Below are 16914 nucleotides of genomic sequence, written 5' to 3'. Positions count from 1 at the left end.
TCAACCATTAAAAAAACCCCAGCTCCACTGTGTTCAGATGATCATCGGGAAGCCAATTTGATCCCTACGGTGACCAAAATGTAGCTCAAATAGCTCCCAACCGAAATTAAAGAATAATATCACGCCATTGAAATGCTTCTTATGCTTTCTGGTGCTTGATCATAGAAAAACTCCAACTGGCCAATGGACATAAAGGCATCAGCAATTCCCATCAGACAGAAAAGTGGTGAAAGCTGTAAAAAAAAACCAATTCAACCCAAAATTTTAAGCGATAGGTGAGATTCAAGATATAATTTATATTATTCTCTAACATATTCTATTAATAAAAAAAATTTAGGTTTGAAACTTGCACAAGCCCATATTACTTTGTATTTTATTTTTTATCAAATAAATAAGAATTATGAGATTCAAACTTGTAATCGGTTGGTTATCAAAACTTTAATATCATATTAAAAAACTAATTTAATTCAAAAATTTAAATTGTTTGGTAAAATTCAAATTATAATATATATTTTTCTCTAACAAAAACTAAAATAAATAATACTGACATCACAAAACCGATTCCCGTCTTCTTTAGGAAATTGATGCCATGTTGGAGCCATGAGAATTTACGGGCAACAAGAACTAAAATTCGATAGTATAATGCGTTCGTGGTGAACCTGGACGTGGTGGCGAAGACTCGCATCGGACTTGAAGGAATCTGAAAAGACTTTGTGAGATGCTTGTCCATGAACTGGGCTTGTTGGAAGGAAAATGAGCTTTGCAAGTTCTGTGCTGTGGCAGGAAAATTCCTGCTGTCCATAACGGTCGCACTCCGAAGACAGATTTAAGGTCTTTGACTGTGTGCACTGTATTTAGTTTCCATAGTTTAGATGCTTGGCGTGGTTGGAGGTTGTCATCTTCAGTCACGATTGCAGCCTTATCAAGAAATCTGGGAATTGGTACATATTATCAGCAAGTACGAACTTGTTAAGAGGATAAAAAAATTTATCTGCACAGTATTAAAGCTGTTAGTTGTTGATTGCAACTTGATACTTTCATGTCATAATCAACGCTTCTTCCTTGTTTTGTCTTCTATTTTCCAGACAGAAGAAGCAGGATGAAGTTGGAACCACGCGTGTAAATCTTATATTGAGCCATACGCATATTGTGATACAAAAACATGATGTCACTAACTTGATGGTTTATTTTTTTTATTTATATAAGGTGTTTGGGTCAGTTTGCGTATATCTTAACTAATTCTTATAAATTTTAAAGTTAATGATCAAATAAATCTTTAATAATCATTAATATTAGTAATCACATCTGATATTACAGGGAAAATAAACTTTTGATTCTAAACTCATATCACTGTAATAGTTTCTTTCTTCATGGTTTGGATGGTTCAATTGAGGTGATGCTGTGATGATACTCATCTGTATACGTTTTGAAGTCATTCACCACTATAATTTAAAAGAGATGATGGGACTGTGGTGTGCCCAACAAGGTGATCTAAATCTATCGATTTTCACTGTAAGGAAAAGGGATCGAAAAGGTTAGGTAAGTGTATATATGCCATGACTCAATCCATTCTAATTTGGTTCGATCATGAGTTGTAGTTTGTGATATCTTATCGCAACTAAAACAAATATCACTGGACTATAAGCAAGAAAAGGACAAATAATACAAAACCATAGCTTCCTCTTCCTAAATGCAGCCAGCCACACATACTTGTAACCATCTAGTAAATGGACTCCCAGCTGGACCCAGGTTCCGGTAAAGTGGGTATCCACCAACAAACGCATTGACTGAGAGAGAGAAACATTGCTATGGTTGGAATTCCAAGCCCCCAAGCCCATCCAATGTCGTCCTGAATATAGAAATCAGCGTCACAGCCATTGGCGTAGATGTTCCCACGGAGAAATAGTACCCGTGGAAGTATTTCTATTTCTTTGCCGATTGCTTAAGATCTGATTCCTCGGATTGGTCTGCCCCAAATGTGACGAAACAAGGTCGGATCCGTCCTGCTACTATTAGGAGCAAAATTGTCATAACTGGAACGGACCTTAACCCAGCAGAGGTGACAGGTCGCCGGTTCTCCGATCAAACCATCAGATCAGGGTTTAACCGACGATTCCTTTATACGACATAAAGTATTAGCATTACATATATAAAATGGATAGGCAGATGACGATGATTTTTTGAGGTGGGAATTGCTTTGATTTTTGAGTTCGGGTGTTGAATATGAGTTTTACGGTACTGTTGGGTATAAGTAGAATTGTAGAAAGGTGGGGTTTGTGCATCCATGACCTTGCTCGATGGTGAAATGGTGTTGGAGGAAGAGCGCATACGATGTATCATTCTTGTTTTGCTAGATCTACATTCAAGTGGAGTTACTGGACGAGGTTGGCTATAAAGAATAATGAAGGGTGGTGTATGATTGTGTGGAGACACAATAAATTTCATTGAAGGATGACTTTAAGATTTGAACTTAAAAAAATTAAGATTAGGAGAAGAAACATGCCCCCCACTTGAGATACTAATATATGGAATTCAAGGATACTAAATTAATGTAAAAGCCAACGGGAATCCCTTTTCCTTTCTCTAAAAAGATCATACAAAAAGGGCCTTGGTAATTCTTCTATACTATATGACATGCTTCTTATTCTAAGGAACACCGATTCTTTACCAGCTAAATTGTGTAACCTAATTATTACAAATATCGAGGAAATGCAACTAAACCTTGTTTGCGAGCTCTACTCCACTTTCTTTAGAGTCACTGATTTCTTTGTTGTGGACTTGAATTGGCTTAAAAGTATACATCTTTGCACAAAATAGGTAGTAAATAAGATTAGCAACCTGCAATAACGTGATCAACCAGTAAAAGTACTCCAATTTTCCTTTGTTCAGATTATCATCTGGAAGCCAATTTGATCCATCAGAACCAGCACTAAACTTATGCACTAAGGTGACCAAAAGTGTGCTTGCATAATTCCCAACTGAAATCGCAGTCCAAAATAGTGCCATAGCACTGCTTCTCATACTTTCTGGTGCTTGATCATAGAAGAACTCTAAATGCCCAATTGACATAAAAGCTTCAGCTATTCCGTGAAGACAATATTGTGGCACAAGCCAAAAGACCGGGATAGGAATAGGCTGTTGAGAATTGATAAGACCATGAGCTGAAGCAACATGTTTTCGCTTGATTTCAACGAAGCCAGCAACTAGAGTGGCAAATATTGATATGACAAAACCAATTCCCATCCGATGCAGAAAGCTTATACCACGTTCAAGCCCTGTGAATTTACTTGCAACAGGAACCAAAATGCGATCATAAAAGGCTATTGTGGTGAGCATGGAGGTCATGGTGAAGACAGACATTGAACCTGCTGGAATTTGAAAGGATTTTGTGAGATGCCTGTCCATGGACTTGGCTTGTTGTAGGGAAAATGTGTTTTGCTGGGCATAGGCTGTGATCAGGAGAATTCCTGCTGCCCATATTGGTCCCATTCTGATGATAGATTTGAGTTCTTCAACTCTGTGAACTGTATTTAGTCTCCAAAGGTTGGGTGCTTGGCCTTGTTTGAAATTATCTTCTTCAACCACAATTGCAGCCTTATCAAGAAATCTGCGATTTGGTACATATTATTAGCAAGTCTGAACTTGGGAGGAGAAAAAATAAATTCTCCCTGCTTTTCAATAAAAAATAACATTAACTTAGATTGTTAATTATTTATAGCAAATGTACAATATTGAGGAAAATCTTTGCGGTTGAATACTAGAGCATTTACTATAGCATCATGTTACTGTAAAATCAAAGGAGAGTCGTCACTTGGAAGCAAGTTAAATGTGAAAATTCATATGCTCTTTCATTTTAGAAACAAAGCAGCTTCTTCGTTTTTTTTTTTTACTTTTATTTCCGAACAGAAGAAGCTGGAACCGCAGATAAAGCCTGCATTGAGCAAAACGCAGATTTGTTCAAAAACTTCTCATGAACTTGTTGGGCCATAGGTGAGGCTGTGATGACACTGATAAGACACTGGAGAACGTACCAGCATTTGTTGTTTAGCTGGAGTTGAAAGTGATTACTGTAGAGTCCGTGTGGTCAAGATTTAAAGTTGTGGTCCTACCATATTATTGCACACAAAGACATGACCAAGTCATCTGTATGCTTTTCGCAGTCAATCACCACCATAATCTCAAAGAGGTGACGGTGTTTGTGGTGTGCTCAAATTTTGTTCTTTCCCCTCACATTGTAAATGAAAAGTAAAAGTTAAGACACTTACTTCATATGTATAGTGTGTAGAAGCTTTCCACCAATAGAAATGGGTGCATCAAGCTCATCGTTCTGGTATAATAACTCAGGATCCGAAACCATGGCCAGCTTCCTCTTCCTAAATGCAGCCACAGACACTTGTAACAATCTGGTAAATGGACTTCCGGCTGGATCCAGGTTCCGGTAAAGTGGGTATCCACCAATAAAAGCAATAATTGAGAAAAACATTGCTATGGTTGGAATTCCAAGACCCCAACCCCAACCAATGTTGTCCTGAATGTAGACAAGCACTGTCACAGCCACAAGGATAGATACTCCCATGACAAAATAGTACCAATTGAAGTATCTCCATGTCTTTGTTGTCTGCTTAGGGTCCGACTCATCGAATTGGTCTGCTCCGAATGCGACGACACACGGTCGGATCCCGCCTGATCCTAAGGCTCCTAGCAGGAGAGATGCATATAGGATTGCTAGTTGCCCTGTATCAGCTTCTTGGCACACTTGCTCTCCTAATTTACATGGCGGTGGCCTTAGATGTGGAAGAATTGCTGATAATGTTAAGCTTATCATGCCCTGAGGAGGAAGAAGAAAAAAAAGGAGGAGGAGAAGAATATGCTAGTCAATTTTTAGTAAGATATGAATTTCAAAAGGTCTACACCTTTTGAGCTTTATTTGACATAAACCTGGACCGGAATCTCGAATTCAACAGATACAACAAACTTTTGAAGTGTGAATTAATGCTGCAGCCAGCATATTTTGCATCTAAATTAATTGCTAGAGGATAGGGTGCTCATCCATAATTAGCATTTTTTAGAGGATCAATAAAGGGGATTCGTGTAGTTTAGGTACTGTTCAAATTTATTAGGTTCTCATGACTTTCTTTCACATGATAACCAAAACATAAGCAATTCATGATATATACGCATGAAATTAAGAGGGGTGGCGTTTACTATTTGGTATATTATGGAAGCAACTGTTATAGTCCAGAACCGGCCAGCATACGCGTCGGCCATGAAGGCACCGAGCAACGGTGTTAAGCTTGAAGTTCCTCCGAAGTTGGTGAGGGTGTTGGCTGCTTTGGTCAATGGCATATGGAGCTGTGTTGTCAGGTAGCTGATCATATTGGTACTGAACCCCACCACCGCCAACTTCTCACAAGCCTCATTTGCTGAACCAGAACAAATTAAAACCAAACTATAATCTTGCTATCATGTACACAAAGGAGAATAGAAATCAGCCTTACCAAATATAAAGGGCATTGTAACCAATCCACCATTCTGCCTTTTCCTGCGGCAACCTTTGCTCTCCATCCTTTCCATCTTTCTCAGTGTGTTTGATGCTTTAAGTGGCACCCCGGAGCCCTATTTATAGGCTATCACAAGTCACAAGTTTTTTCACTGTAACCAATCCCTGCCATTTTACTTCTCTGCGATCGATCCACTCCTAAACCTGTGATAGGCATCAAATGATGACATCACTGACTTTGATAGAATTAGTTAATTTAATTAACGTGGAAGGCTTCTTAGCAGTGAAAAATAAAAATAAAAAAATCAATAAAGTGATATGTGACAGGTATGACAATGAAATCTGGTAATATATATCATTAGTTTTTCATGGTTTGTCGCGTTATTGATTCAGTGCCAAAAATAAATAAATATCGCAGTGCTCATTCATATGGGATCCCGCTGGATGAGATAATAACAGGAGTACCGGACCTCTCTTCATTACTGTGTAAGGAGTAATGTAATATAATTACAACATAAATGCGTCATGAACTGGTAGGGTTGTAAGGTGTCTAGCACCACCGCTGCACCAGAAAGGGTGCTGTTCTAAAAGTAGTATTCTATTCAAGGGCTTAAGGTAACAAAATACATAAATAAATAAAGAATTGAGAGCGGATTTTTGTAAATTCTCCTCATGGATGCAGTGTAAATTCTGTGCATGATATTATGAAAATAAGATTTAGCTCTTCTTAGTGAGTTCTGCACTAAAATCAGGTTAAAAATGAAGAAGCATGCGAGTCATGTGAAATTTAATAGTAGATCCATCAAGTGTAGATAACAGTTGAGGTTGATTGCGTTAAATCTCAATAGGTGGAGGATCACGACTAGCATGATAGTTTCGCCCTAATTTGTCCCGACTCCTTTCTCTTATTTTGTTTAATGAATTTAGGATTATACATAATAATAATTATTTTTCATAGTTTGGATATTAATTTAAAATGGGGGACCAAAAAAGTTGCGTTCAGGCCTGTATTACTGTTCTCCAAAATAGTGAGTGATAACCAATTATGTTTTTTTAAATTTTAAATTTTTTTATTAAAAATTATTTTTTATTTTTAGATTATTTTAATGTGTTGATTTCAATAATAATTTTAAAAAAATTAAAAAAATATTATATTATTTTATTTTTAAATAAAAAATATTTTAAATCACAGCTATTATTACATATATAATAAATACAAATTAGGCTCAGGATTAAAGGTAAAAATTAGGCCAAGTGAAAAGGTATTCACCATTCCTATCCAAAATCACGCGTCAGAATTTTGAAAAACTGCTACGCTGACCATATCTGATATAAATCAATGATTGATGAAAATAAGAGAATATATTCTTGTCCTTTTAGCGAAGCGGTTCTAAAATGCTCAAAAATCCAAAACAGTCCCTTTTTAATTAGCTTAATCAAAACTCATCCTTTTGCTTCTATTTCTCTACAGATTAAGCCAGACTAGAGGGATTTCCCCCCGGCGCGTGCAACTAGCTAGCTACTTACATTATATGAAATCATCTAGATTATTTTTTCAGAAAAAAAAAAATAAAGCAAACAGCTGACATGCTAATTAAATTTGTTTGAAATCTTGAATGATCATTTATTTATGTATCGTTTTGATCAATGAGCGCGTTAAGGTTTTTTCTTCTCGAATAATTTATCAAATCCATGCAATCAGGATATCACTCCGCCTATATTTACCTGATATTTTTTAATCAAAATCCATGGATTTATTGCAATTATGAAATCATCTGAAATTTGTAGTAATTAAATCACCACACGTCCATTGATCTAATCCATGCATGAGTACTTTCGTGTTTTTGTTTTTAACTCCCCCCGGCCCAAAGTCTTCATAACCGGCCTGGATATTTTTAAGGTATGCAAAATGCAGGCAGAACTTAATTTCTTAATTACACCATGGATAATTGGCTGATGCCACGTATAGGCACTGCTATATTAAGAGCTTTGTTGCTTGTATAGGTTAATTTACTAGTATCCCCGAGTGAACAGCTTTGCTAGCTGGCCTTGGTTATTTCTTGCTATCAAGAATTTGAAAAAAAAACAAAAAAGAAACAAGATTCCACACGGCAGCTTATCAATTTCCCTTCCATTTGAACCTCTGAGAACGTTACTGTATCTCAATTACCTTCTTCTTCTTTTCCTGTGGGAAAAGGGATAGAGCCCAGCAAAAGAGAACAAGACAATACACATGCGTGGTTAGCAGCTACCATCCCAACCACATGATATCTCCATTAAAACAAATTGTGCATGACAAGACAGGAGGTATATAAACATATCATTATCCAAAATCATACGAATGCTGCACAGACCAATACACTAATCTTTCTTCCATATTTTATGAACAGGAAAAAAAAAAACTTTGAACCCAAAAATTGGATTAATACTTGATACATAGATATATAAACAATTTTAAGTTATGTTTGTGTTACTAATAGAATTTCTTACTTTTTTTATGCCTGACTTAAAAAATTTAGTCAATCAAAAATATTCTACAGTTAACGAAAAATAATATTAAAATAACATAAAACGACTTGAATTTCCAAGTGATGAAAACTATGAGATTATCCACGTCGAAAATCATGGATCCCACCATTAAACAATTCTTCTATTTTAAGCACTTATTTTTCGTATACATCAATTAATAAATAGTTAATTTTAAATAGTTTAATTGGTGACTAAGCCGGGAAAAAAAAAACCCAGCCATTTTGGGCATGGCTGTGTATGGGTTAGGCCCAAATATACAACTGATTTCCGGTCGACCTTTACCAACCAATCGCTATCCAACTTTGACACACAGAACAATATATTGATACCATCTCCAAGAAATTAGAGTGACGTTATCTAATTGTCCATTTTAGAAGTTATCAGAGCTTTTGAGAAGTTATCTCATTATTGGGTTACATAATAATTAGAGAAATATTCTTTCCAGCACCAGTCATGCCTGTGCAAGCAAATCTTATTTTTTTTTGTTAATCTACACGACTTATCATTATTTTCATTGGCTGGAAAACGTTTCTAACAGTCAACCCAGCTTTTCATCATAGTTTTTATGAAAGATCGCAGGTCTACTACTCTATTTCTTTGTCAAGTGAGCTTCCCTACTCTCTTGTAATGGAAGTTACGTAGCCTTGGTAATCAGGGTATTTACGGATACACATCATTGATTAAAAAAATACACAGAAACAATTCTCTAGCTACCATTTTACTAATCTAGTTATCAGAAGGTCTTCTAATTGCATATGAAATTAACTGAAGTCCAGGTGTAGCCATAGAAAGCCTGGGATTTGTTTGGAATTTCAACAAACTTCATCAACTAGCGTAGCTTGATAATAAGAAATACTTGTATTTTGGATAATATCTTTCAAAATAAGTTCTTTTACATGAAGTATATATAGAGCTTAAATTATCTTAATTTTAAAATAAACTCCCTTTCAAACAGTTTGATTCCATGCTATCCTTTCACCTTTTAATTATCTACTAATTAATTAGGCCAACGTAGAGTCTTCCTTCTTTAATAGTTGAACATGTACGTACGCAACTAACCACTAGGCTTTTTTTTATTTTTTTATTTTAATTAATATGCATGTTCAAATTAATTTTTATGTATCTCAATTAATTTCATATATACTAAAATTAATTAATAACAGAATTATTTAGTCATATAAGTTGGGTTGGGTTGATATCTCAAAACTAAAAAGGCACGCGGGTTGCATACTAATCGAACTGGTTTGAAATTTTTAATAATTGTAAGGTACTTACTCACATGATTGCGTGGATAATTAATATCTTTTATTTGATGTATTGAAGCTACTCGGTCCTTTTCGCTCAGCCGGTTTGGAGCGAACATGAAATCATCCCACGTATACGTACCACGCGAAGTTTAAATCAAAATCTATAACTATTTTGAATTATTTGCAAGTTGTCGTGTTCAAACCTAGCTAGTGGCAATTCCACGATATAAAATCGGTAGGGTTTTTTTTTTCTTCTGAATTGACCCCATTAGTAATTACGTGGATGATTCTTCGAACACGTTTTTGGGAACTATTTTTAATAGACACAGGTTCTGGCATCCTTTTCAATCTGCTAACAAGATTTGATACTTGATTTCGACTTCTTAAGCCAAGTATCAAGTGAATATACTAAATATCATCCCAAAGATGACTGGTAAGATCAGAGAGACTTTGGTAGGTACACGAAACCAGGGTGGTCATAAATCAAAACAACATGGTGTGCCAGAAACCAAAAATGATGGAAGTTAATACAATTCGATGGCAGGATGATACCGCGGAGGTGAGTGCTTGCAGTTATATTATTCCTTCTCCTCTCTTCCATCTTTATTGACCTGACGCGAGAGATGATGCTAGCAAGCAATGTTTGAATGGCAACGCCGAGATTTCCTTTCGCATTTAAAGATATATAGTAGGCTTAATTACCAATCACCTTCTATAAAACGGTGAGCTACCTTCAAATTGAAGGTTGATCTTATACCAACCACGTGTCCCCAAGCTTTCTCAAACTCTTCTTCCATTATTGAATCAGGTCTATATATCCGGTTGTTTCTTAATTAATTTGGTCACCGAAGAAAAGTGGTACCAGTACGAGCAGAGCAAGTGGGGTGGGCTAGGTGGGGCAAATGAAGGGCACGGGTGGAGTTAGTGATCCTTGCAGTTTTAAACACTCATCAAGACCAACAATGACTTATTTGCATTAATCATCTTTTCGACTTCTCTTTATTGTTTTTAGCTCCTTCTTCTAGGTTCATGTGGCTGTGTAGGATGTTTTTCATTGCCTGGGAACTGAGAAAGAGAGAGGATCGGAAGTCGCGGGGACGTAAATCAGTGCATGTTTTTGTAAGAACATGGGCGGTGACTGGTGAGGGTATTAGGTGTCTTCTAGAAGGGCACGTGGCATTTCCAGTCTCTCCATCCCCACCATTTGTTAATTTATAAGAATCCCATTTCAATTGTGATTAAAAAAAGTTACAAAATAAATAAGATATATTAATTAATTATACTTTATAAAATAAAATTATTTTTATTTAATAAAAATATCTCAAAATAAATAAGATATTTTTAAAAAAGTTTCATTTATAATTTCATAAATAAGATATTTATAATTTTATATAAAAATATCTCAAAATTAAAGTGATTTATTATGACCCATCCCAACAAAAAATAATAAAGAATGTGATATTTAAATATAAGATTTTGATGGATGCATGTAGTTTTAAGGAATCTCAGTATTCGATTTCAACAATAAAAAAAGGAGTGCTTGTCAATTATTATACTCTATCATATCCTCAAAAAGTAAAAGTGAAAAACGAATGGGGTCAGGGGGTCATGTTTGCACTCAGGGACTGGAGAGAGGTGGGATTAATAAATCTAAGGGTAAAATCATCAGAACCTCCTCGAGGTTTGACCTAATTAACACTTTCATCCCTCTTGTTTCTTAATCAAAACACTGTTCTCCTTGACCTTTACAATCAGTTAGTCAGTCATCATTTAAGGATTGATGTGCTAGATTTTACGTCAAAACAATATGATATTGTACTTCTTGAAAAAACCCTAGGCTTTCACTCAATATATAATCCACATTGAGTATACATTTTAGGATATTTTGCCATGCGGCCCATGCCATTTACATATCGATATGTTAACTGATTAATTTGCCGTCTAGGGAGCTAAGCGTTTGTTTAGAAAAGCAGGTATGTAACTATTGATTGCACCAAACTTTAAAGAGGATTCGATAATTAATTTACCCTAAATATATCTTACTGTTCTTGTAACTGTTCTAATTTTCAATTGAAATATTCATTTTTATTTCTACTTAGAAGCATAGATATTAAACCCGTGATCCAGGCGAGACCCGATGTTTTTTTTTTTAATGTGAAATTTGAAACTCATTAGTATATATACTCTATATTTTCAAGAAAAAAGTTATGTTTTTTCAATGTGGGATAAAAAACCTTTTAGTTTAAATACTTCAATTTAAAAGGATAGCATATTATTTTTTTAATGTGGGATTTGAAACTCATTAGTATATATACTCTATATTTCTAAGAAAAAAACTATCTTTTTTCAATGTGGGATTTGAAACCCATTATTAGTATATATACTTTATGTTTCTAAGAAAAAAACTATATTTTTTCAATGTGGAATTTGAAACTCATTAGTATATATACTCTATGTTTACAAGAAAAAAAACTATATTTTTTCAATGTGGGATAAAAACTTTTTTGGTTTAAATACAACTTAAAAGCTTAACATAATATCTTGTTTAATGTGAGATAAAAAAAATTTTAAAATATTCTTTTAAACTTCATTATTTACAATATGTATAGCCTATATTCACATAATTTTTTTTAATAAAATATTAAAATTTCAATTTTTTTTAATTTTTCTGGGGTGACCCATAAAACTCGGGACCCGGCCCCTTAACAGGGTCAACCCCTAGACCGAGTTTAATAACTATGCTCAGAAGTAGCTGTTAAATATTCTCGAGATAGATTTTGTATACAAAAATGAGGTTTTTTTCTGTTTAGATTTTGAAGCTAATTATTTCTCATACCTTTCAATTAAATTAAGTTGGCATTATAGAATGAGCACGTGAGAGTCAAAGGAAAAATAGGTATTTCGTTTAGAAGGGAAAGACGTTTGTATCCATATGCACATAGTTGAAAAAAGAAAGGCAACTTAAAAGACATTTGCTGCACCACTATTTGCACCTATTATTGGACTTGAGATAAATCGAAATTAATTACTGTTAGAGTCTTCATTCAAGAAATGCTAGGTTGGTCACGTGATATGATTCTAGAAAATAAAAGGAATACTTCTCTGTGCATTCCAAGTTATATATCTCGTGTGCGACAGTCTATAGAACTCATCCAATCTTGAAAAAGTTACGGTACATTGTCCACCCACTGAAAACAATATGGATTAAAACGCGTTTATAAGCGTGTAAGCTGTGAGTTGGTTTCAGACAAAATATTCGCAGCTGTCCGGATTTGTAAGTATTAGGCAAGGTTTGATAATGCTTGTTTCCTTTTGACGAAGACTACATTAACCTTGATCCCTTACATAACTGGAAAGGGAGCTTAATCACACAATAGGTTTTTGCAATGATTGTTTTATTTAATAGTGCGTGTGTGCGTGTGCGTGTGCGTGTGCGTGTGTGTTATAAAAGGATATGTATTTTCAAAATATGATCAATTGAATACCTATATTAGATTTCATATATATAAAATTAAAAACATATTAAACGGAAAATGGTCTCGTAGTTTTAGGTATCTCATGGGTTAATTCTCAAATTCATGTACGTAATGGCTGGTTTTTTCTATTTGAATGTCTAAATATTTTTAAAAAAATTATTTGAAGGTTTTGTGCGGTTAAATACGTTACATAATTTCTACTCTAAAATAATTACAAGTGCAGAATCTATACTAATAATAAAACATTTCAACTTAAAAATATAAATTGAGTTTTGTAATTTTCTTTGGTAACTTTGCTGCTACATAATTTGCGTTTTTTATAGCTGTTATAATTCTAAAAGCTCAATAATAATTTTTTTCTAGCACAACATGATAACGTATTTCCAATTAATTAACCATTTTTTTTGCTGCATAACAAACAATAATATTCCAAGTACAGTGCAGCACGACAGCACTACTCAACCGGGACGAAACAATCTCTCTAATTAAGGTTAACCGTAGAAATTAGAGTACTTAGAAAATAACGTAAATGCTAAAAATAAAAATGTTTTAATTCATGGCTCCTGCATCTGCATGCCAGAAATGTGAAACCAATGACAAATACAATTTCTAGAAAATCCCAGCTATGGCCGAGAGCTTATCTTTTATGGCAAGCCAAACAGCAATAAAGAAACAGTTTGTTGCCGGCCACTATAATGCCACGCAGGTCAGTTTGGATAGAAAGATCGGTACTGATCGAGCAACTTGCATTATTACTCTGCGCGTGCTTTCCACTATCGATCCATCTTAATTTGGAAGAGCCATAAAAAAAAAGTGACTTTGGAATGAAAGGAACAGATATATCAAAATGGTGTGCTGGTCACAGTATACCCACTCCGTTCTTGGCTTCATATTTGATTTTTGACTCGTATTATACTAATTTATTGCAGACAGATAGTTCATGCAAACTGTGACCTTCTTCTTCTTCTTTTAAGGTAATAGAATGCATGAAAACACCTAATACATATATACAAGAGAACTAGAATGATAAATGTGACCTAAATGACGATAAATAGATTAATTTCCACGCACAATTTACGCTGGTTAGTGTGCCTCAATACGGTGCATACACGCGTTGCCGCATACAGCACGTAGTAATCAGTCTATAACCACGCCGTACCCATGCAGAACCCACAGATTGTTCAACTTTTTTAATTACGAACAGTGGTCTCTATTTCTTTGATCGCTCACTCACCACGGCGCTGGCGCTCCCACAAAATGCTCTCGATACACATTGTTTTCTTTTGCTTTTTGACACGCAAATTAAAGACTTAACCGATCGACCCTAAAGTCCTAGACCAATTTGGACAGAAATCCTATTCAGACAGACTGCATTATATCCTTCATTTACAAGCACTACTGATCATATGTCGACTTCAATTCCTTGTATCGATCTATCATAGCTTCATTTAATTTCTAGCACAACTTGAATGGATTTCTGGATTCTGCATGATGTTAACATTGGTTTTTTTTGTTATTATTAGAAGTCTGAGTTATTAGAGATGAACTACATCTGCTTTAGCTGCAAGAGCACTCAAGCCTAAATGATATAACATTATGTATGAGGTGTTTGGTTTCTAAGAAATGTGAGAATAATATTTCCGAGGAGTAAGTGAAGTATGGGCCATGTCAAGCTTTTCAATAGCACAGTAATGGAAGGAATTGATCGTAACTTTTTATAATAAAGATATAGTAGTGGTCCTCTCATTGGGACGGATTCTCTCTAGTCCATTTCACCTAGGCTCTTTTTGTTGCCTAATATTCCTGTTCTGAGGTGTGTGTGTATATAGGACAAGAAAACCAGACAATAGTTCTAGAGCGTTTTTATGATCAGAGGCGGAACAGATAAAGCAGCTGAACACAATGCACATGCACTTTGTAAAGGGTTTAAAATGGCCAGTGTTTGAGGCTGAAACGGAAGCACTTACTGATTCGATTCGATATTTTCACGCACATGCCTTTAAAAAGAAGAGACAGGCCAGTTTTTTAGCAAAAGCACATCCAATAGAAAAGGAAAATTGGTCTTAGAAAATTAGAGCATAAAAGTTGTTCAAGAAAACACTATTAAAGAAACTTGAGAGTTGAGATCATCAGTGGACTGTCTTGAGATTTGATTGATTTTGGCTTAGTGTTCTATATATGCTTGTCTACATGTTGGAGTTTTTTTTCAATGTAGCAAGGTAGAAGAAAAAAAGAGAAGAATAATAACATATTTCAAAACTTATTTAGAAAAATTAGATAGTTTAGCAAACCACAAATTTTATATTTGATTCTATTAAAAAGATAGCAGAGGCAAATTTTGTCTTGAGATTTGATTGATTTTGACTTGGTGTTCTATATATGTCTATTTATATGTTAAAGGTTTTTTTCCAAAGTAGCACGGTAAAAAAAAAAAAAACATGGTTCAAAACTCATTTAAAAAAATAATGTAATTTAGTGAATCACTATATAGTTTCTTAAAATGAACTCGTGAAAGCTATTTTAAAATTTAAGTATTTGAATTTAAAAAATAAATCAACTTTTTTTATAAAAGAACAAGTGTTTATACAAGAATAAGTGATACAAACTCTGTTTTTATACAAGAGTTATGTTTTTTTATGTAAGATTAAATTAAAGGAGTTTGATATAAGATATGATTAAAAATGTTTCAGAAGAAGAAAATATTATATATTCTTGAAATTAGTACAGAGTTTAATTTATTTTATAAACTCAAATCTTTAAAATTTAAAATTGTCCCTGCCAGTTTTTCTTATATTTATGATTTACTAAACTATATTATTTTTCTAAATAAAATTTTAACTGTTTTTTTCTCAATTGATTATACTATGAAATTGAAAGAAAAAAACCCTCAATGTTTGTGGCATCAATTCTTCGGTTGAGTACGCTCCATCTCTGACAGCAAAAGTAGAAAGTGAGAACAAGAATATAACGAATTGCCATCTGGGCTGGACCTGTTAATGTTGATTTTAACCACTCAAGGATATTTGTGGCCATGAGTCTCCATCTCTGCAAATATATATGCATGCTCTTTGGACCACGATATATCTTTCTGGGTTTTTTTGGACTCGACCGAGAGCATGCATGAATCGAATTGTACGTCAATGGGGCAAGATTTAGGGTGGATAACTAAAAGGATTAGAAAAATAAATGCAACTAAATTTTTTTATTTCTTTTTTCAATATTAAATATTAAATCAATAACTAAAAACAATAATAGAAATAATTAGAAATAAAAGTAAATATGTAAAAGAGCAAGGATTTACAAAACATCTAGGGTAAAGAAAAAACACTTTATTTGTACAAGGATAATTTTATATGTAATAATGTTTCTCTACAAGATACAATAATTCGTTATAATTTTTGGATATTGTAAAAAAATTCCAAAATTTTTAAACATTAATTTTGTTCACTTAGGTCAATAAAGTATAAGAAATGAAGTGTAATAAAACTTAAAAGGAATACATAAAAAAAAAAGGTTTTAAATTATGTGTAGAGATATGTGAGAAATTAAGTAAAATGAGAGTATTTTCAAGAATTTCTGATAGCGCGAAAATATCCTAGACATGTGTGTGTGAATGAAGATATAGTTACTAAATATATTTAAAATAATTAAATATAATAAATTATTTTAATCTAATGACTAAGTCAGTAAATTTTATTAATTACTAAAAAAAATATTATTAATTATAATTTTCAATCTTGATCCTTATGTAATTGTACAGGGTAATTAGTTATTACATAATCACCACAATGCATTCCAATGCATTTGCATTGCCTTCTGAAACAGTATCTCGCATTCTCATCTCTTTTTACTGTATAAATTCCCAGATCTGGGTTAATTTTTCTCTATTCGAGCATCATTTTATTACATAATCTTAAATAGAAAAGGGAAAAAAAAATGCATGTTTTTTTTTTGTTCAAGTTGTCATCGGAATGCCAATTTATTTCCCTGGGCATAACTATTATCCAGCTTATGCATTAGAGAGAAACCAAAAGACTGGACTTCATGCTTCCAGCCCAACTCTGCGTCCATAACAGTCCCGTGACGATGATCCTCGCTAAATATACAAACCGATTAATGTTGAGCCCTCGTGTACTATTTTGACGATTACAAACCTTGTGTT

At 34.0% G+C, this 16914-nt stretch overlaps 1 protein-coding gene and 1 long non-coding RNA gene across 2 annotated transcripts; both read right to left on the bottom strand.

Moving 5' to 3' along the window:
• Positions 1-2546: 2546 nt before the first annotated feature.
• Positions 2547-5666, bottom strand: LOC7466903 (protein NRT1/ PTR FAMILY 3.1). Its single transcript, XM_002314830.4, has 4 exons — positions 5499-5666; positions 5206-5423; positions 4266-4828; positions 2547-3607 (listed from the first exon to the last, which is right to left on the bottom strand). Exons 1-4 carry the CDS (start codon positions 5572-5574, stop codon positions 2716-2718), a joined length of 1749 nt encoding a protein of 582 aa, XP_002314866.2. The 5' UTR covers positions 5575-5666; the 3' UTR covers positions 2547-2715.
• LOC112328992 (uncharacterized) lies at positions 3687-4259 on the bottom strand. The gene is made up of 2 exons (XR_002984404.2): positions 4032-4259; positions 3687-3931 (listed from the first exon to the last, which is right to left on the bottom strand). It is a non-coding gene; the product is annotated as an uncharacterized LOC112328992 (long non-coding RNA).
• Positions 5667-16914: the final 11248 nt, after the last annotated feature.

The sequence above is a fragment of the Populus trichocarpa genome, chromosome 10, assembly GCF_000002775.5.
Source record: "Populus trichocarpa isolate Nisqually-1 chromosome 10, P.trichocarpa_v4.1, whole genome shotgun sequence".
Taxonomy (NCBI): domain Eukaryota; kingdom Viridiplantae; phylum Streptophyta; class Magnoliopsida; order Malpighiales; family Salicaceae; genus Populus; species Populus trichocarpa.
This window is presented reverse-complemented; position numbering and strand designations above follow the sequence as displayed.